The following is a 20,653-nucleotide window of genomic DNA, read 5'->3' on the forward strand; positions in this document are numbered from 1 at the left end:
AACACCACCACTGAACTGGAAGCTGTCACCTCTATCCCAATCAGCCAGCTTCCACTGGGCCTAAGTTCAAAGACATGCTTGGCTGGGAACCAGGGATATATAAGCTGCTCCAAGTTCTTTAGACTGAGCAACTGACTGAATGGAAATACCCCTTAGCAAGACCAGGAGCAGACTTGGGAGGTGTGAATGCAGCAAGAACTCTATTTCAATCATGAGAAATTCAAGATGCCTATGAGATATTCATGAGGAGGTGTTGAGTAGGAAATTGCATGTGCTTATGTGGAGACCACAGAGAAGTCTAAATTGTAGATTTCAATTATAGAGGTTTTAAACTACATAGGTCAGGCAGCCATTTTCTTTCTTTTTTCCAACTCAATTTTACTTTTGAGATCACCAACTTTTTAAAAAAAATTTTCTGATGTAGATCACTTTTAAAGTCTTTTAGTGAATTTATGACAATATTGCTTCTATTTTATGTTTTGATTTTATGGCCCCAGGCTTCCTGACCAGGGATGCAACCTGCACCTCCTGCACTGGGAAGTGAAGTCTTAAGCATTGGACCATCAGGGAAGTCCCTAAGATCATCAACTTCTTGAGTGACTACTGTATTTATTTACTTTAACTCTGGCTCAGTCTTCAAACCTAGGGTCTTTGAGCATGCGTGCTAGGTCGCTTCATTTGTGTCCAATGCTTTGCGACCCTCCTTGTGGACTGTAGGCCCCCAAGCTCCTCTGTCCATGGGATTCTCCAGGCAAGAATACTGGAGTGAGTTGCCATGCCTGCCTCCAGAGGATCTTCCCAACCCAAAGATCGAACCTACATCTCAGCAAGTTGGAACATTAGGCCAGGAGTATGCTCTAACTCATAGAACTTACTACAAAGGCACAGAGAATCCAACAACCCATTAGTAAGCACAGCTCAGACACTCCTAAGGTTTAGGTTTTCCAAAAACACAAATGAGCCAAGAGTGTAGTTTAAAATGAAGTTCAAACATTTTAAGGCAGCATTAGCATAAAAATAATGTACAAAGAAGTAATCATAGTTCAAATGTATGTCTTTTAAAGGAAATCAACCTTGAATACTTATTGAAGGACTGATGCTGAAGCTGAAGTTCCAATACTTTGACCATCTGATGCAAAGAACTGACTCGTTCGAAAAGACCCTGATGCTCAGAAAGACTGAAGGCAGGAGAAGGGGGAGGCAGGGGATGAGATGGTTAGACAGCAACCCTGACTCAATGGACATGAATTTGAGCAAACTCCAGGAGATAGTGAAGGACAGGGAAGCCTGGCGTGCTGCAGACCATGGGGTCACAAAGAGTTAGACACGACTGAGCAACTGAACAACAATGTCTTCTAAACCTCATTCCACAAGAGGCTGGGGTGGATGTATTCTGGGTTGGCATACCATACCTGGGACATTCTATTTTATTCTAGAATTACATTTTGTCTTGACAAACAAGTGTGACTAGAGGCACATGGTCAGGATAGTGAGGAATCAGTAAGTGTATGTATTGAATCTAGAAAATAAGGGACACAAATCTATTATTTTCCTAGATATTCCAACTGAAATGAATATAGAAGATCCAAATATTGAATGAAGAAAGATTTGGCAACACACACACACACTCTCTCTCTCTCTCAAAGGTTCTGTGGCCTCTGACTTTTTTCCAGGTCCCCATCTTTGCCCAGACTGGAAAGTCTGCCATGTACACATAAAGCCTGTCACCCGTTCCCTGGCCTGGGTCCATCTCTTCAAGCAGCCACTGCTCTGGCCTGAGGCTATTTGTTTAGTCGCTCAGTGTTCGATTCTTTTGTAACCCCATGGATTGTAGCCCGCCAGGCTCCTCTGTCCATGGGATTCTCCAGGCGAGAATACTGGAGTGGGTTGCCATTTCCTTCTCCAGGGTATCTTCTTAGTACTTTCGTTTTGGGGGACAGAAGATGATGCATTCAGAAGCGAGATTCCAGCCCCAGATCCAGGCGCCAGGAGGCAAGGAGATGGAATCCGGGCCTCGGATGGTGCAGGTACCTCAAGGGAGGCCCCATGGGACCTCGTGGCGACCCGTGGCGATCTAGACTGGTACGGCGGGGCGGGGCGGAGGGGGGCAGGGGGCGTGTTGGAGGGGCAGGGGCCGGGCCGGGGTCAGGGGACGGGGCGGAGGTGGGGCGCGGAAGCGCAGGTCAAGGCGCGGAAGCGCAGGTCAAGGCGTGGAGCGGGGGTGGGTCGCGGTCGAATCTGGTACGGGGGGCTGGGCGGGGCCGGGGTCAGGGCAAGGGGCGGGGCGGAGGTGTGTCCAATCTGGAGGCAGGGGGTGGGGCCGAGGCTCGGGCTGGGGCGGGGCCAAGCTCGACTTAGCTGGCCCTGGGGGCCCGCTGCTCCAGTCTGGCCGCTCGGCTCTCGTGCGTCATTCTTCGCTTGGTTTCTGGGTGAAAGACCGCCATGGCGCTGCGTGCGGCCGTGTTCGACCTGGTCGGGGTCCTGACTCTGCCCTCGGTCACCAGTTTCTGGGATCGCGCCGAGGAGGAGCTGGCGCTGCCCAGGTAAGGGACCCCGCGTGGGTTGGTCCGGGCGGCTGGGGCGCCAATCCTTGGAGAAGTTGCTTTTCGAGATTCGCAGAACTGGTTTAAGATTGCGGGAAGGCGAGAGCGCTGGGTGAAAGGTTAGAACAATTATTCGGCCCTCAAATACCAGTGTGTCTAAGTAGATCCACTGTCTTTCTAAATGTTGAGTATTGAAGATTCTCTAAGGACTCCAAAATTGACTTTTATATTGAAATCTTTTCTTAAAGTCAGAGAAATTACTCCCTGAGGTGTCTGCTGCCCACTTACTTCTCTGTAATGGAATGGGCTGGGGCTTTACTTGTCGCTCAGCTGGTAAAGAATCCGTTCGCAATGAGGGAGACCCGGGTTCAATCCCTGGGTTGGGAAGATCCCCCGGAGAAGGGAACGGCTACCCCCTCAGCATTCTGGCCTAGAGAATTCCTTGGACTCTATAGTCCATGGGGTCGCAAAGACTCGGACACGACTGAGCGACCTTCGCTTCACTTAAGAGAGCTGCGCTGAAGGTTTTTAGAGAAAAAAGTCCTGTGCCTTGCACAATGTCAACAGCAAAGCAGAAACAGCCCCCAAACATAGCTACTGGGAAATGGTCAACTAGGAAGCATAACCAGTAACCGGAATGTTCAGGATGAGATTTCAGTGACATCAGAAAATATCTGTTATAAGTGCAGAAAAACAAACCCACCAGAATGTACAGCTGTTTATACAGCAGGGAAACTATGGAAAAAGTATTTCAACTATGGAAAAACAACTACATGCTGAAGATGCCTGAAAGAAATTTTCCAAAATATCCCTGTGGTTGCACCAATTTACATTTCCAGTCAATAGTACAGGCAGGCTTCTCATTCTCCACATCCTTGCTGGCACATGTTATTGCTTGTCTTTTGATAATAGCCACTCTAACAGATGTGAGGTGATATCTCAGTGTAGTTTTGATTGCCTTTCCTTGCAGTCCTTTTAACCATGGTATTGTTTCACTTCATTTAGCCTGTAAGTTGTATTATTTTTTTTTTAAAGACATAAAAAGAGAGTAAGGTATGTGATGTGTTTACACCTGTGACCTCATCAATGGGAGAGAGAACATGACTTGTCAATGTACAAGTCACAAGAATACTTGTCAGTATACCAGTGCATATTCTTGAGAGTGTATCTGTGAGTATACAGGTCACAGGTAGTCAAGTTTACGAATGGACAAAATTTCAGAGTCCAGGGTGCTAACCATTACACGATGGAACCCACAAATGTACAGAATTTCAAACAGCACTGGACTTTGAGTCTGACCCAGGTTAAAATCTCAGTTCTAACACTTATCATTGGGCCACCTTACTTAACCTGACTTATTAACTCAACTGAGACCTCAGTCTTAAAGTAAGAAAATACCACCCCTCAATTTTCTGTATGGGTTAGAGTAGATGACACATAAGATAGGTGGGCCACCGTATTCCTGATCCACTTTGTATTATTCAGGGCTCATGCACAGAAAGACCAATGTACTGGGATATTCTGTTCATCTAGTGTGACACCGACTCACACACCGTCTCTGTGACCGTGGCGAGGATTGTTCCCAATAGTCACAAAACAGTACAGCAAAGCTAGCTGACCCCGGAAGTCAGAGTCCATGCTTTTGATCTTATCAGCCTGTGGACAGAAAACAGAAGTGCCTCTTCACTTTTTCTTGTTCCTCTCCACATCCTGGACAACGTCATAGCTGATACATAAATCATTTAGGCAAAACCCAGGGTTTTGTTTTTATTTATTTTATAGTCTTTTGGCAGCAAAATCTGACCTGGCTTCGTTTGGTGGCAAGTCTGATCTGAACAAACATGAGATTATTTATCACCATTATCTATCCTACTTCTGTAAATAATCACATGTGCACATGCGTGTGTTCTCAGTCGTGTCTGACCCTTTTGTGACCCCGTGGACTGTAGCCCATCAGGCTCCTCTGTCCATGCAATTCTCCAGGCGAAAATACTGCAGTGGGTTGCCGTATCCTCCTCAAGGGGATCTTCCCGATCGAGGGGTTAAACCAGCTTATCCTGCTTCTTCTTCGTTGGCAGGTGGATTATTTACCACTTGAGCCACCTAGGAAACCTCAAATAGTCACGCCTTTCACTATAAATATGTTCATGAATTTAACCAAACCGGCTGCCACAGGTCCTCCTGGAGATGTTACTTAATATATGATATATCTCCCATTTTACCTTTACAGTCTGAAAAATGCAGACACATTTATGAATAAATTGGTAGGTAGGTTGGTAGACAGGTAGGTTTAAAACAAACAGTAGAATTCTAGTACATGTATTGTTTTATGTTTTAACTTTTTATTTATTTTAACCATTTTATTTCATTCAACAGTTGGATGTCTTTTTGTTTACATAGACCTACTTTTCTCTTTTTAACCACTCCATAGTATTCCACAATATGGAAGTTCCATAATTTATTTAACCATTTTCCCCTGTTGGTGGACATTTATTTGTTAGTGGTCACTATTACAAGTAACGTCACTGTCACATTTCCATAGGGTAGTTTTCTAAAAGTGGAGTTGCCAAATAAAAGCAAGTAGTATTTACATTTAAAATATTGACTGATTCTGCCAAGCTATTCTCCAAAAAATGCTGTGCCTGCCCTGACTATGCTGGAGTAGGCTAGCCTGGATCCTCCCTATGGTGGAGGTGACTCTCCTGAACTTTTGCCAGACATGGAGGGAAAAACATTATCTTGTGTCAGTCTGCATTTTCCTCTCTGCTATTCATCTTTATTGGTCATCTGTATTTTTTTCCCTTGGTGTTTACCTGTTTATACCATTTGCCCATTTTTGTATTTGATTGTCACTTTCTTCTTGATTTCTAGGAACTTCTAATTTCTACCAAGATGTTTTATGTTTTTTACTTACCATCTCTTCTGCTACTTCTTTTTTTAGAAATATTTACTTATTTGGTTATGGGGTGGCATGTGGGATCTAGTTGCCTGACCAGGGATTGAACCCGGCCCCTGGCAGTGAAAGCGTAGAGTCCTAACCACTGGACCACCAGGGAGTTCCTGAAATTGATTTTTTTAAAAACTTTTAAGGCTATCTTTTGTGTAATTTCAGTGGTATTTTAGACGGAGAGAGAAACAGATAAGTGCCCAGAGTAGTGTCTTGGTACAATCCCCTCTTTCAATAGCATCAAGGCTGCAAAGAACAAAGCGCTTGATTTGAGAGTCTTAAGAACTGCAATTCAGGAGAAACAAATCTGGGTAAAACCGGGAGTGTTTTGGGGAAGAGAAAGAGTCGAGGGCTTATTAAGGCAAAAACCACAAGGCTGTGCTCTGATTCAAGAAAGGAAATAGTTGCCCTTTGGGGAGGGAGTCTAGTACATATTCCTGAGTTTCTGGCAGGTATTCTGACGTCTTCTAGGATTGTATGTAGGGCAGTACATGGTCTCACCCAGGTTGAGATGTATAAAGTCATGTGTCCTCAGCAGCCTCCTGGCTCCATTCTAGACCACTCACTTGTTCATTATTGTTACTGCTCAGTCACTCAGTCGTGTCTGACTCTTTGCGACCCCTTGGACTGCAGCATGCCAGGCTTCCCTGTCCTTCACCATCTCCTGGAGTTTGTTCAAAGTCATGTTCATTGATTTGGTGATGGTATCCAACCATCTCAATCTTGGTTGCCCCCTTCTCCTCCTACTCTCAGTCTTTCCTAGCATCAGGGTCTCTTTTGGTTTTCCTTTCACACTATTTTAATCAGTGCATAACGTCGTGTGCCTTGTAATTCTATTGCACAAAGGTTTGTACCCTTTGTCAATATAAAAGTGTTCAGTAGGTATACAATTTTTCTAAAGCAGTTGTATCAAATCCTGCTTCTACCAGAAATATAAGAGTGTTTTAGTTTCTCCACATTGTCATTAGTACTTGATGTCATTCTGTTTAAATTTAGCAAATCTGGTGGGTTTATGGTGTTTTTTCATGGTTCATTTGTGGGTTTTTTTTTTTAAGCCCTTGGGTTTTTGTAAAAAATTTTTTTGTTTGTTTTTTAATTTTTACAATGTTGTGTCGGTTTCTGCCATACAACAACTCAACTCAAATCAGACATAATTATACTTGTATGCTCTCCCTGTTGAGCCTCCCTTCCTCCCCCCCATCCCACAGAGTGAAATAAGTCAGGAAGATGAAAACAAATGCATATTTATGCCCAAGTGTGGAATCTAGAAAAATGGTACTGATGAACCTATTTTCAGGGAAGGAGTGGCAACACAGATGTAGCGAATGGACTTGTAGACCTGGAGGAAGAAGGAGAGAGTGGGACAAACAGAGAAAGTGGCATCAACATATATCCACTATTGTATGTAAAATGGATAGTTAGTGGGAAGTTGCTATATCACACAGGGAGCCCGGCCTGGCGCTCTGTCACCGTGGCTTTAATTCATGTTTCTCTGATGAATAATGATGTTGAACTTCTTATTAGGTGCTTACTGGCCATTTGACAATTCTCTTGAATGAGACAGTTGTTTGTTGCAATTTCTTTTAAAACATTTCTTTCCTCTTCTCAGGATTTTTATTTTGATCTATCTTTAAGTTGACTGGAAGACTTTCTTATATTTTTTTTTCTTCCAGGAAAGGCATGATGGCAAACTACTATATTAGTTTTCCCTGCCTGAACCTGATCTGTGTGGGTCTCAGCTTACCAATAACCAATGTTCTGTTTGGGCCAGACCTTAAGGTTCTTATTGTGATTACAAGACACCCTCCAGCAGTAGCCATTGGGGAACTTTGGAAAAAATAAAGATTTATTACTTATGAAATCCAGAAATTGCACAGCACACCTGGGGCCACATAGTGAGGATATGAGAAGAATGAGAGACTGGGCCTGGGTTCCGTTTTTATTGGGGTTCAGGATGGGGGCCATGGTGTCGTGGGCTCACTCTTCATTAGTGGATTTAAAACAAGAGCAGGAATTTAAAACATGGAAATAGAACAAATAGCCCATTTGATCACTTATGAAAATCAACCAAGATCTCTAAAACCTTGGACATAAAATAAGTTGTCTGGGGATAGACTTGGGGGGCATTCTTTCTTTGCATCTTTTTATATCAACGTCTAGTGCGTATTACTCCACCATTTTCTCACATTTAAAGCTGCAAGCATAGAAAGCTGTTGTCAGTCTGAATTGTTCTTCTTTTGTGTATAGTCTATTTTTTTTACCCAAAATGTTGTCTGTTAGACTTTCTTATCCGGAGAATTGAAACATTTCCCCACCCTCTATCTGCTGTGGTTATTTTTTCATTAATTTTGACTGGTGAACACTTTTTTTGGTTGAACACCTTTGATTTCAGAACTCAAACTTTTCTTTAGCCTGGAAACATCTTCTCCCATTTTTTCTTTGACTGTTGCTTTCTGATCTTTCCTTCTATGATTCTTCTTGTTTACTGAAGGAATTTGGCCTCCATAGGCCTTATCTTTTTGTACATTAATTCTTTTTTTGATCTTTTTTTAATTGAAGTATAATTACAATGTTGTGTTAGCTTCTACTGTACAACATAGTCAGCTCTGTGTATAAATATATCCCCTCCCTCCTGGACCTCCTTCCTCACCCCCACCTCTCTAGATCACCACAGAGCACCAAGTTGACCTCCCTGCTTGCACATTAATTGTATTTGCTTCATCATTTTACTCTTTGTCCTTGGACATTTTGTTGGGTCTTTTGATTCACTAGTTTCATTTCCGTGATAGCCATTTCACTGTTCCTTGCTTTTATTAAGCAACCTTAAAATTAGAAAGTCATGCTTTCCAGTGCCAACAACTTATCTCCAATTGCTTCTCTGAGACGCCAATAAAAAAATATTGCCTCCTTTTGTTTTATAGAGTTATCAACCTCTCCTTCCTGTGCAGCCACATTCTTCCTGCAATTCCTCTTCTTTTACCTACCCCCAATTTCAGGCAGCAAAATCAATCTTCCCTGTGCTTTTCCATCTCACTCATCCAGGGTGTAATAGTTATCTGTTTATATGTTGCCTCACTTGTTCCCCTAGGAGCTCCCTAAGAATATATCCATATTTTTTCATTTTTCTATCACAGCACCAGACACAATGCCTTGACGCCATAGGTCCTCAATGAAAGATTGTTGAGTTGAACTCTGTGTTGCTTCTTAAAAGTGGACGGCAGGTGAGAAGGGCATGAGCGATCTTTTCGAGGTGATGTGCCGTGTTGTGGTTAGTCAATCAGTCATGTCCGATCTTTGCGACGCCATGAACTGTAGCCCACCTCCGTCCATGGGGATTCTCCAGGCAAGAATACTGGAGTGGGTTGCTATGCCCTCCTCCAAGGAATCTTCCCAACCCGGGGATCGAACGCAGGTCTTCCCCATTGCAGGCGTATTCTTTACCATCTGAGCCACCAGGGAAGATAGAAATGTTCTGAAACTGCAACACAGTGAGGTTTGTGCACCACTACAAAAATTACTACAAGTCATTGACTTGTGTGCTGAAAACTTGTGAGTTTGATGACATGTAAGTATAATTTAATAAAGTCATATCTGAAAAAAGACAGCCAACGGCAAAGATGTGCCAAAGCCATTGTTGATGATGGAAAATTGAGCAAGGCTATAAATAGTAGGGATTTTTTTTTTTTTATGTTATGTCTTAATGTCAATCATTGTTACCTGCAAGAGGATTAGTTGGGTTAAAGGTTGTTGACTTATCAGATATGAAACTCCCAAATATCTGTCCTCTTACCACAGAATGTTAAATATTAATACTTTGAACTGGGTTGCCAATTATATTCCATTCTAAGTTTTTGCCCAGAGCACTATACTAAGAAGGCCTATAAATCAATGTCCAAATGCAGTGGTATAGGATGTGACGGGTTAGAAAAATCGACCAGGAATTTGAGGGAACAGAGTTGTATGTGCTATCTGCTACCTGTCTGATGTCACCTAGCCAGCCGTGGGAGGTGAGAAATTGTCAAGAAAATGGAATGGAAACTTTTGTTTTGTAATGTAGGAAAGTAAGAGGGTAACGACCTGGTCTCTCTCTCTCTGCCTCTCCTCTGGGCCACATACACAGGATGAACATGAACCAATGTATTAATCAGCTAGGGTTACCGTAAAGAAGGACTGCAAACTGGGTGTTTTCAACAGCAATTCCAGAAGCTAGAAGTCCACCATCGAGGTGTCTGTCCCCTACCTGCTGCTGTGATGAAGTCATTTAAACATTCCCCATGTTTCTTTGTGTCTTGCAGAGGCTTTCTGAGTAAAGCTTTCCTGAGAGGAGGCCCAGATGGTTCCAGCACCCGTGTGATGAGGGGAGAGATCACATTTTCCCAGGTGCAGTGACATCTCAGAGACCCCCTTGAGGAGATGTTCTGTGCCTACCCACCCATCTCCCCCCACTGACCATAAGCTCCGTGAGGGCAGGGCCACGTCGTGTGCCTCATTCATTTACCTCTTATAACACTTAACTCACAAGACTGGTGTGGAGACATTTCAGGCTGGTTTACTGACTCTTTGAGCCAAGCAGAGGGGCATGCCCAGTGACTAGGAAATTCCCCAAGCCCTTGAAAATGTGTGCCAGGGATTTACAGCAGCCAGAGTAGCTGTTTTTCCCTCTTAAGCTGTAGTTAGACACATCACATGAAATTTACCGCCTTGATCATTTTTAAGTATACCATGCAGTAATGTTACGTATATTCACATTAGGTAACCAAATCCACCATCCATCTCCAGAACTGTTTTTAAATTTTTTTTTAAGTTGATATGTTGTATTTTCTTTCTTTCTTTTTCAGTCACGTGGAATGTGGGATCTTAGTTCCCCCACCAGGGATTGACCCTACACTCCGTGCTTTAGAAACTCAGAGTCTTATCCATTGGACCACCAAGAAAGTCCAAGAATTCTTTTTATCTTCAAAAACTGAAACTCTATACCCATTAAACAGCAACTTCCCACCCCTCCTTACCCCTAGCCCCTGGCAACTATTGCATTTTCTATGTATTTGGCTACTCTAGGACACGACTGATCGACTTCACTTTCACTTTTCACTTTCAGGCATTGGAGAAGGAAATGGCAACTCACTCCAATGTTCTTGCCTGGAGAATCCCAGGGACGGGGGAGCCTGGTGGGCTGCCGTCTATGGGGTCGCACAGAGTCGGACACGACTGAAGCGACTTAGCAGCAGCAGCAGCAGATACTTTACATGGGCTTCCCTGGTGACTCAGACAGTAAAGAATCTGCCTGCCTATGCAGGAGACCCGGGTTCCATCCCTGGGTCAGGAAGATACCCTGAAGGAGGAAATGGCAACCCACTCCAGTATTCTTACCTGGAGAATCCCATATATAGAGAGAGGTGCCTTGTAGGCTACAGTCCCTGGAGTCACAAAGAATAGGGCACAAATGAAGTAACTAACACTCATGCGATATTTGTCCTCTTGTGACCGGTTTATTACACTTTGCATGAAGTCTTCAAGTTTCATCCATACTGTAGCATGTGTCACCATTTCCTTCTTTCTAAGGGTGAATAGTATTCCACTGTATGGATAGACCACACTCTGTTTATCCATTCATCTTTCAAAGCATGTTTGGGTTGCTTTCTCCTTTTAGTTACCATGAACAGTGCTGCTATGAACACAAGTGTGCAAATATCTGTTCAAAACCTTGCTTTCAGTTTTTCTGGGTATATATCCAGAAGTGGGATGGTAGACCATAGGGCAGTTTCACTTTTTAGTTTTTTGAGGAACCACCATATGATTTTCCATAGTGGCTGCACCATTTTACATTTCTCCACAACACACCCAAGGTTACCAGTATTTCCATATCCTTGCCAACTTATTATTTTCGTGTTTTTTTTAAATGGTAGTCATTCTTAGAGTAGTTGTTTTCAGGCCAAGCCACTGGGTCAGAGGCAGTTTTGCTAATTAATAACTATGTGATGGGCGGACTTTGGAGTCTAGGGATGGGATGTGGGTCATGGCTCCCACTTACAGATATGTGAGCACACCAAGTCACAGAAGCTCTCGAAGTCGGTCTTGCCATCTATAAAATGAGACGAATAACACTGTCCATCTCCTAGGTTGTTATGAAGATTGGGAAGTGCTTAGCACAGTGCTTGTCATGTAATAAGTGCTTAAGAAATAGTAGTTATTATTATCACTACAACCTTGATTTTTTTTTTTTTTTTTTTGGAGGCTAATTACTTCACAACATTTCAGTGGGTTTTGTCATACAATTGATATGAATCAGCCATAGAGTTACACATATTCCCCATCCCGATCCCCCCTCCCACCTCCCTCTCCACCCGATTCCTCTGGGTCTTCCTAATGCACCAGGCCAACCTTGACTTTTTAATTTGTAGTATGTGCATGCTCAGCCGCTCTGGTTGTGTCCAACTCTTTTGTGACCCCATGGGCTGTAGCCCACCAGGCTCCTCTGTCCATGGGATTTCCCAGGGAAGAATACTGGAGTGGGTTGCCATTTCCTCCTCGAGGGTAGTCTTTCCCATCCCAGGGATCAAACTCCAGTCTCCTGCTTGTGCTGCCATTAAAAAAAATTCCACAGACTAAGTGACTTAAACAGCAAAAATTCATTTTCTCAGAGGTCTAGAGGTAGAAGCCCAGGATTGGGGTGGTAGCAGGGCTGGTTTCTCCTGAGGCCTCTCTCATCCGCTTGCAGACGGCCCCCTTTTTCCTGTCCAGACACTTTGGTCCCTCTGTGTGTATCTGAGTCCTGATCTCCTGTTCTTTAAAGGGCACCCATCAGATTGGATTAGGGCCCCTGGTGACCTCATTTTACCTTAGGGAAGTAAGTGAGTGAAAGTCACTCAGTCGTGTCTGACTTTTGGCGACCCCATGCACTGTAGCCCACCAGGCTCCTCTGTTTGTGGGATTCTCCAGGCAAGAATATTGGAGTGGGTTGCCATTCCCTTCTCCAGGGGATCTTCCCAACCCTGGGATCAAACCCAGGTCTCCCACATTGCAAGCTGATTCTTTACCATCTGAGCTACCTTAATGATTCTTTAAAGACTCTCTCTCCAACAACAGTCACATTCCAAGGTCCTGGGGTTTAGGACTTCAACATGAATTTGGGGGAAACAAAAGTAGGCTCATAATAGGGATGTTTGAGTAGTTTCCAATTGGGAGCTCTTGGGAATATCACTGTTAGAACACTTTGGCTCATGTCTTTTGACATGTGTAGACAATTTCCATTGGGTATATGTACAGGACCCTAATGCTGAGAAAAGACCCTGATGCTGGGCAAGATTGAGGGCAGAAGGAGAAGGGGGCAGCAGAGGCTGAGATGGTTGGATGGCATCACCAACTCAATGGACATGAGTTTGAGCAAACTCCGGGAGATAGTAAAGGGCAGGGAAGCCCAGTGTGCTGCAGTCTGTGGGGCTGCAAAGAGTCGGACACGACTGAGTGATGAACAACAGTGAATCCAGGAACAGATCTGGTGGATCTCAGGCAGTGTGTGTGTTCAGATTAAGTACGTGCTGTCCAAATCTTTCCCAAGTGGTTGTACCGACTGACAGTCCCTCATCAATTCACTTTTGCAGTGGGTGCCATTTATGGAAGAAGACTGCAGGAAATGCTCCGAGGACTCTGGAATCTGCCTCCCAGAGAATTTCTCTATAAAGCAAATCTTTGAGAAGGTGCTTTCAACAAGAAAGATCAACTACCCCATGCTTCAGGCAGCTGTCACTCTCAAAAAGAAGGGTAAGGCTCCAATACTAGCCATTCTCCAACCTAATTGCAACAGAACCGTTGGGAAGGTCAGGTCGTAGCATGTTGAAATGTGGTTTGAGATCAGGAATCTTCTGGGCCTAGATGGAGAGCTGTTCTTCAAACACAGCTTCAAAGTAAGTTTTAGAAAATGGCCAAAATCAGCACTATCAGAATAGCTGTAAGAAAGAATTTTGTTTAATTAGCAATTTGTGCCTCATGAACAAAATTCTCCCCCTACCATGGTACTAGTAATGACCTGAATGACCCAACCTCTTGTCACAGTGATTAGAAAACAAAGTCTTTTTATTTTATTTTGTTTTGGTTGTGCCATACAACACAGAGGATCTAAGTTCCCCAACCAGAAATCAAACCCACACCCCCTGCAGTGGAAGCACATGGTCTTAACCACTGGACCACCAAGGAAGTCCCGAAAATAGGACCTTTTAAGCAACCATGGTTTTCTCAGCCTCTTCATGTCACAGTGGTTGAGCTATATGAGCTGGCTGACATGGGTTCAAGTGGTGTCAAACAGTCTAGAACATGAGGTCATGTCCATTCTATAGACATTTACGTATTTATTTATGACAGAAATTTTAATTGTTAATTACAAAGATGATTTAAAATATGGCAAAATGCTTTAGACAGGAGGTTAAATAATCAAGGCAGAATGGTAAGACTGTCAGAACACTAAGATTACACTTATGTAAAAATGCAGTTGGGTATAAAGAAGGAAAGGGCTTCCCAAGTGGCAGTAATGGTAAAGAACCCACCTGCCAATGTAGGAGACTTGGGTTTGATCACTGGGTCAGGATGATTCCCTGGAGGGAGAGCATGGCAGCCCACTCTGGTATTCTTGCCTAGAGAATCCCATGGACAGAGAAGCCTGGAGGGCTACAGTCCATAGGGTAGGAAAGAGTCAGACATGACTGAACACACACACACTCACAAACACGCACACTAACAAAGTTTGCAATAGCATGGACTGGGAGGAGGGTGGAGGGTTGGAGTGGCAGTCAGAAGGTGGGATTCTAGGCCTTGCTTGGTTCTACCTGAGCTGTGTGGCTCTGGGCAGCTTAGAATTTGTCTGAGCTTTCATTTTCCTGTTGGTAAAGGTGGGATGCTAAGGCCTGCCCTGCCTGCCTCAAAGGTGTAAGGATCCAAGGGGCTGATGAAAGTTAAAACACCTTGATCAGATGAGCTGACAAATGTCACAGCTTCTTGCTCTGCAATTGCAAGGAATGAAGGGTTGTGTCATCTCCATCCAAAAGCCCTTGGTGCACACCATTAGCTGGCTCTCACATCTGCATCAGAAAGGGCGGATGGGTAAAGATGGTGCTTTTCCAACTTGTCAGTTGAGAAGCCGGGCATCAGGAGATGGATGTGAGTGAGCAGAACCCTGTTTGGCCCCGTCTTTGGGCCCCCTCAGTAGGACACCTGGAGCTTCTCAGAGCAAAGTTCTGTAGCTGGCCAATTCATTGGCGCCTTCTTGCTTAGGATTTACAACCTGCATCCTCACCAACAACTGGCTGGATGACAGCGCTGAGCGAGGCAGCCTGGCCCAGATGTTGTGTGAGCTCAAGCCACACTTTGATTTCCTGATTGAGTCATGCCACATTGGAATGGTCAAGCCCGACCCTCAGATCTACAAGTTTGTGCTGGACACCTTGAAGACCAGCCCCGGTGAGGTACGTGGACACTGCCTTTCAATGGAAAAGAATGTTCTAGAGTGATTGCAATCAAGAAAAATTGAGGGACCTTCCCTGGGGGGTCCAATGGTTAAGAATCTACCTTCCAATGCAGGGGACACAGGCTCAGTCCCTGGCTGGGGAACTTATCTCCCACATGCTGTGGGGTAACTAGGCCTGAAAACCCCAATGGAGAGATCCAGGGTGCCACGGCTAAGACTTGATGCACCTAAATAAACAAATAAATTTAAAAAAAAACTTTAAAGAAGTGTGACCAGGTGGGGGACACCTGCGACTTGGCAGAGTGGTCCAACGTCTGGTGGCAGGGGCGACTTCTCCCAGGCCCGGACTTCTAAAGGGTTTTCACCTGCCTCTTCAGCCTGGGAAGTTCTACCCAGAGATGGGCCTCTGGTCGACCTCTGTGCCTCTTGCAGGACCTTGGTTAAAACAGGCATTATTGTCCAGACCATTCAGAATGGCTTCCCAGGTGGCGCTGGTGGTGAAGAACCCACCTGCCAATGCAGTGAGACTTCAGAGATGCGGGTTCAATCCCTGGGTCGGGAAGATAGCCTGGAGAGCTTGGTTAAAACAGTCACTATTGTCCAAAGCTGCCAGACCAGCTGCCTGCATTTTCCTATAAAGAAACATAGACTTTCCCAAGACCACAGGCTAGTCAGTCACCCAACCAAAGGCTGTGCAGGAATGGGATCCAATACTGCAGGAGTCTCCTTGTAGGAACCCCCGCACTCCTGAATCCAGCCTTCATGCCGTCTCTAGATTATCTGGTCTAAAATGTTGCTTTTGTTGTGTTTCACTACTCTATTCTCCACAGAGGTGGTTGGACTGAGAGAAAATTCCTCTCTGAAGCTGTCTCGTTGGCCCCTTTCACCCATAAGCGAATCGTTGTGACACGCAGACTCTCTCGCTGTGGCGTGTGAGCTCAGTAGTTGCAGAGTCAGGCTTAGTTGCTCTGCAGCATGTAGGATCTTAGTTCCCTGACCAGGGATCTAACCAGTGTCCCCTGCATCGCCAGGCAGATTCTTAACCACTGGACCACCAGGGAAGTGCCAAAGGATCTTTTTTTTTTTTTTAATTTAGACCTGATCTATTCAGAATTTATATAGGGAATAAGTGAAGGAAGGAATAACTTTTCTTCCCCCAAAACAGTTGAAATAATTAATCTTTTAATTAATCCTTTTCCTTACCAACTTGGCATGACATTTTTATTAGAAACTAAATTCTCATTTATGTATGAGTCTATTCCTAGACTCTTCTATTTTGTTAATGTTTATTTCTTTTCTCAAACAAAACCTTTTCTTTTACCTTTTGTAGCTTTATATTTTATGAAACCTTTTATTATCTGACCTTATTATAGGTCTATTCCAGACATTTTTTAGAGGGGGTCTATTCATACATGTTGATTTTCTTAGAGGAATTTTAAGTTTCATCTGGTAAGTTTATATGGTTCTTTCATCTTACAGTTTCAGATTCAGGGAACATGTGTATCTAACTATGTGTTATTATGTATGCTTACATAATTAAATTAATTACAAAATTAATTTTAACAGTGAACAATTACATGGGGAGAAAAATAACTCAATATTTTATCAATCTGATGATGAGATTACTAATCCTTTTCTTCTTTTAAGATTTTTTTATATGGACCATTTTTAAAGTCTTTATTGAATTTGTTACAACATTGCTGTTGTTTTACATTTTGGTGTTTTGGCTGAGATGCTTGTGGGACCTTAGCTCCCTGACCAGGGATAGAACCCGCACCCCCTGCATTGAAAGGCAAAGTGTTGACCACTGGACTGTCAGGGAAGTCCTAAGATTACTAATTCTTAACCTCAGCCACTGTCCACATTGTAGCTTATTTCAGGCTAGTGGTCCTCATGCTTGAGTTTTGCTTTAATCAGACTGACACTACCATTCATGCTCTTTGCATTCAGGTGGTTTTCTTAGATAACTTCGAAACTAATCTGAAGCCAGCCCGTGAGATGGGGACGGTCACCATTCTCGTCCGCGACACTGACACGGCCCTGAAGGAGCTGGAGAAAGTAACGGGGGTGCAGGTAACTTTTCCCTCTGTGCCGAGTCGGATTTCCTCACTTGCCTGTGTTTAGCCACACTCAACAAAACACGCGGGGTTCCAGATGAGGACCTGCTGGGTGGGAGACTGTTACCCTTCCTGTAAACAGCATGACGTCTGTGACGAACTTCCTATTTCCTTCTCTGCAGTCAGCGAACAGGGAAAGGATGCTCGGAGAGCAAGAATCTATACTGGTCAGAGGTAGGGGACCAAGACTAGAGCAAGGCCCTCAGAGTCACGCGTTCAGAGTAAATACGAGAATGTCACTGCCGAGTCCTCCCTGAAGTGGTCGGGGCCCTGTTCTTCTCTGATCTGCCTGGTGACACTGCTGGCACTCAGGCATAGTGGTTTAGTTCCACCTGGGTCACACCCTCTTGGGAGTCAGAGGGAAGGCTCCAAAGGAAACCTGTTCCTCTCTCAGGAGGCAGGGAGGCCCACCAAGATGCTGCTGGAGACCGCTAGGGGTTAGCCTGCTCTGCCAGAGGGGAGGCATCTTTTGTTCTTTTAAAAATATATTTATTTATTTGGCTGCATCGAGTCTTAGTTGCCGCACAGTTTCTTTCTGACACTTGTTACCACCAAATGTGTGGAGGTTTCCCCCACACCAAGCAGTTCTCTGCCACACGAGCTGGGTGGCCTACCATGTAACTTAGTCCTGATACCATCTACCTGGAGAGGGTATCAGAGCTCCCAGGTTAAGGCTCAGTCTGACAAGACTGACCCCTCGACTTCATTTGCTGACCCCACCTTCAGGTTGTCAGCTGTGCTCCCAACCGATTGGCTATAAACTGGGGGGTCTCAGGACCCCACCCCCCGAATCTATTAACTTGTTACAGTGACTCATGGAACTCAGGGAGCACTTTTGTCTCCCAGTTTATAAAGTGTATTCGGGCTTTCCCGGTGGCTCAGTCGGAGAAGAATCTGCCTGCAGTGCAGGAGGCCCAGGTTCGATCCCTGGGTGGGGAAGGTCCCCTGGAGAACCCTAACCCTAACCGGCTTATAAAAGAATTTAATAAAGGACACAGATGAACAGCCAGATGAAGGGAGTCACAGGGCAAGCTCTGGGAGGGTCCCACGCACAGGAGCCTCTGTCTCCCTGGAGCTGTGGCATGTTACCCTTTAGGCGTGGATCTCACCAGCCTAGAAGCTTTCTGAACTCCATGCTCCTGGAGTTGGGTGGATGTTCATGGAGACTTCCTCATGTAGGCGCGATCAATTATTAACTCCACTTCCAGCCCTTCCTGCCTCCCTTCCCCTTCCAGACGTTGTGGGGGAGGGGGAGGGGGCTGAAAATCCCAAGCTTCTAATCCTGGCTTTGTCTTTCTGGTGACCAGCCCCCACCCAGGAACCCACCCAGAGTCACCTCATTAGAACAAAAGATGCTCTGAGCACTCTTACTACTTAGGAATTTATAAGGGCTTCAGGAGCTCTGTGCCAGGCACCAGGGGCAGAGACCGAGATATATTAATACATTTTTTAATCTCTTACACAGTCAGTGTAGATCTTCAATAATAGCGGTGCCTCCTTCGCACAAAGCATGTGGTGAAAACAAAGCCAAACCACAGTGGTGCTGTGATGGGTCTTTGGAGGGGAGTTAAGAGTGGCTCAGTAGTAAAGAACTCTCCTGCCAGTGCAGGAGACTCAGGTTCCATCCCTGGGTCTGAATATCCCCTGGAGAAGGAAATGGCAACCCACTCCAGTTTTCTTGCCTGGAAAATCCCATGGACTCAGAGGAGCCTGGTGGGCTACAGTCCATAGGACTGCAGAGTCGGACACAACTGAAGCAGCTTAGCATAGCACACACAGCACAATGACTTCACGTTAGAGCATCTCTCCCAAGCTTGATTTGTCTTTACGCAAGCCCAGAAGCCTTGTGCAGCAGAGAAGAAAGCACCAAACCTGGAATTAGAGTGGCCACTTGCTGGTCCCACTTATGAGATTTATCCCCTCATCACATCTGAGCCACACACACTGGCCTTGTATAATAAGAAAAGTAAGCTGTGTCCCACTTGTCCTCCAAAGGGGATGGGGAAGGTGTAAGGAAAAATGCTAATCACTCCTTTTTAAACAGGAAAGTGCCTCTTATCTGTCAGAAAGGCTATGAGAATCAGTCATGAATGGGCTTTATAAGCTGGACAAAAACATGGGAGAACCATGTGTTTGTAAGAACCTTTCCCACCCATGGAATCAGGGAGACACCCCCTAGTGTGTGACCCGGGAAGCTGGGGACACATTAGAAAAAGGACTCCAGGGTACTCTGGCCCTGGAGGCTGTCTTGACTCCCTCATCACTGTCAGAGGCACCCAGCTGCCCGTCCCTGCCACCACACCCTGGGTCCTTTCTGAACACTGCATAGGTGGAGACCCACCAGTCTCACCCTCTACAGATTCCCAGGCAGACTCTTCCATGTTTAAAAGGAGGTGAATTTCACAGTCTACTCCCTCCGTTATTCGCATGTGGATTTTCACAGGTCTGGTGGTCAGACCACACTCTTCTTTTATTTTTCTTGCATTTTTAAAATCTTTTCCATGAGCTTCCCTGGTGGCTCAGCAGTAAAGAATCCTCTTGGAATCCTGGTGATGCAGGTTCGATTCTTGGTCTGGGAAGATCCCCTGGAAAAGGAAATGGCAACCCACTCCAGTATCCTTGCCTGGGAAATCCCATGGACAGAGGAGCCTAGTGGGTTACAGTCCATGGAATTGCAAAAGAGTCAGACATGACTTAGTGACTACACAACAGCACTGAATATAGTTCCCTGTGCCATATAGTAGGGCCTTGTTGTTTAATCTGTCTTATATATAATTGTTTGCATCTACTAATCCCAAACTCCCAATCCATGCCTCCCTTCCCCCCACCCCCCCCACTGGCAACCACGAGTCTATTCTTTTTGTCTGAGTCTGTTTCTCTTTCACAGACAGGTTCATTTGTGCGTATTTTAGAGTCAGCCTGTAAGTGACAGGATGGTATTTGTCTTTGTCTGAGTTGCTTCTCTCAGTTTGATCACCTCTAGTTGCACGGGCCATACTCTTTTGTCTGCTACCCATTGGCCAGAACTCGGTTACCAGACTCCGCTGACCCGAGGGGAAATGGAGGGAGTGAAGCCTGGCTGTGACCCCGGGGTAGAGGGGGCCAGTAGGTCAGTCACCTGGTCGGCTCAGGAGGCCATGGCACAACCTGGGGCTGTCTTGCAATACTTTGTGAACTCAGCGGTCTTCTTGTGGACAGAAGCAGAGCCGTCTCCCTTACTGTGCGTCTCTTACTTTCAGCTTCTCCAGACTGCAGCCCCCCAGCCCATCTCATGTGATCCAAGCACCATGACCCATGGATACGTGCCCATAAAGGTGAGTCCATGCGCTCTCACCGTCAGCCGAGTCCTCTCCAGCCAGCCCATGTAAGACGACTCATGAGACGTTTGTGAAATCTCCCAGGGAGCTGCACACCCACCATTTATAGGGAAAAGGCCTTTCCCACAAGCCTCCAGCTTCCCTGGCAGCTCAGTGACACAGACTCCACCTGCCAATACAGGAGATGTGGATTCGATCCCTGGATCAGGAAGATCCCCTGGAGGAGGAAATGGCAACGCACTCCAGTATTCTTGCCTGGGAAGTCCCAAGGA

At 45.1% G+C, this 20,653-nt stretch overlaps 1 protein-coding gene across 1 annotated transcript in view; it reads left to right on the top strand.

Annotated features, from left to right (window-relative positions):
• Positions 1–2,350: 2,350 nt before the first annotated feature.
• The window catches only part of EPHX2 (epoxide hydrolase 2), a 55,091-nt gene continuing 36,788 nt past the window's right edge, over positions 2,351–20,653 (top strand). The window contains exons 1-6 of the mRNA XM_065947270.1: positions 2,351–2,543; positions 9,786–9,870; positions 13,092–13,251; positions 14,755–14,945; positions 16,898–17,020; positions 20,304–20,378. Of these exons, the coding sequence (XP_065803342.1) occupies positions 2,443–2,543; positions 9,786–9,870; positions 13,092–13,251; positions 14,755–14,945; positions 16,898–17,020; positions 20,304–20,378 (735 nt within the window). The 5' untranslated portion in view covers positions 2,351–2,442. The remainder of the gene's footprint in view (positions 2,544–9,785; positions 9,871–13,091; positions 13,252–14,754; positions 14,946–16,897; positions 17,021–20,303; positions 20,379–20,653) is intronic.

This window comes from Muntiacus reevesi, chromosome 10 (assembly GCF_963930625.1).
Source record: "Muntiacus reevesi chromosome 10, mMunRee1.1, whole genome shotgun sequence".
NCBI classification, from domain to species: Eukaryota; Metazoa; Chordata; class Mammalia; order Artiodactyla; family Cervidae; genus Muntiacus; species Muntiacus reevesi.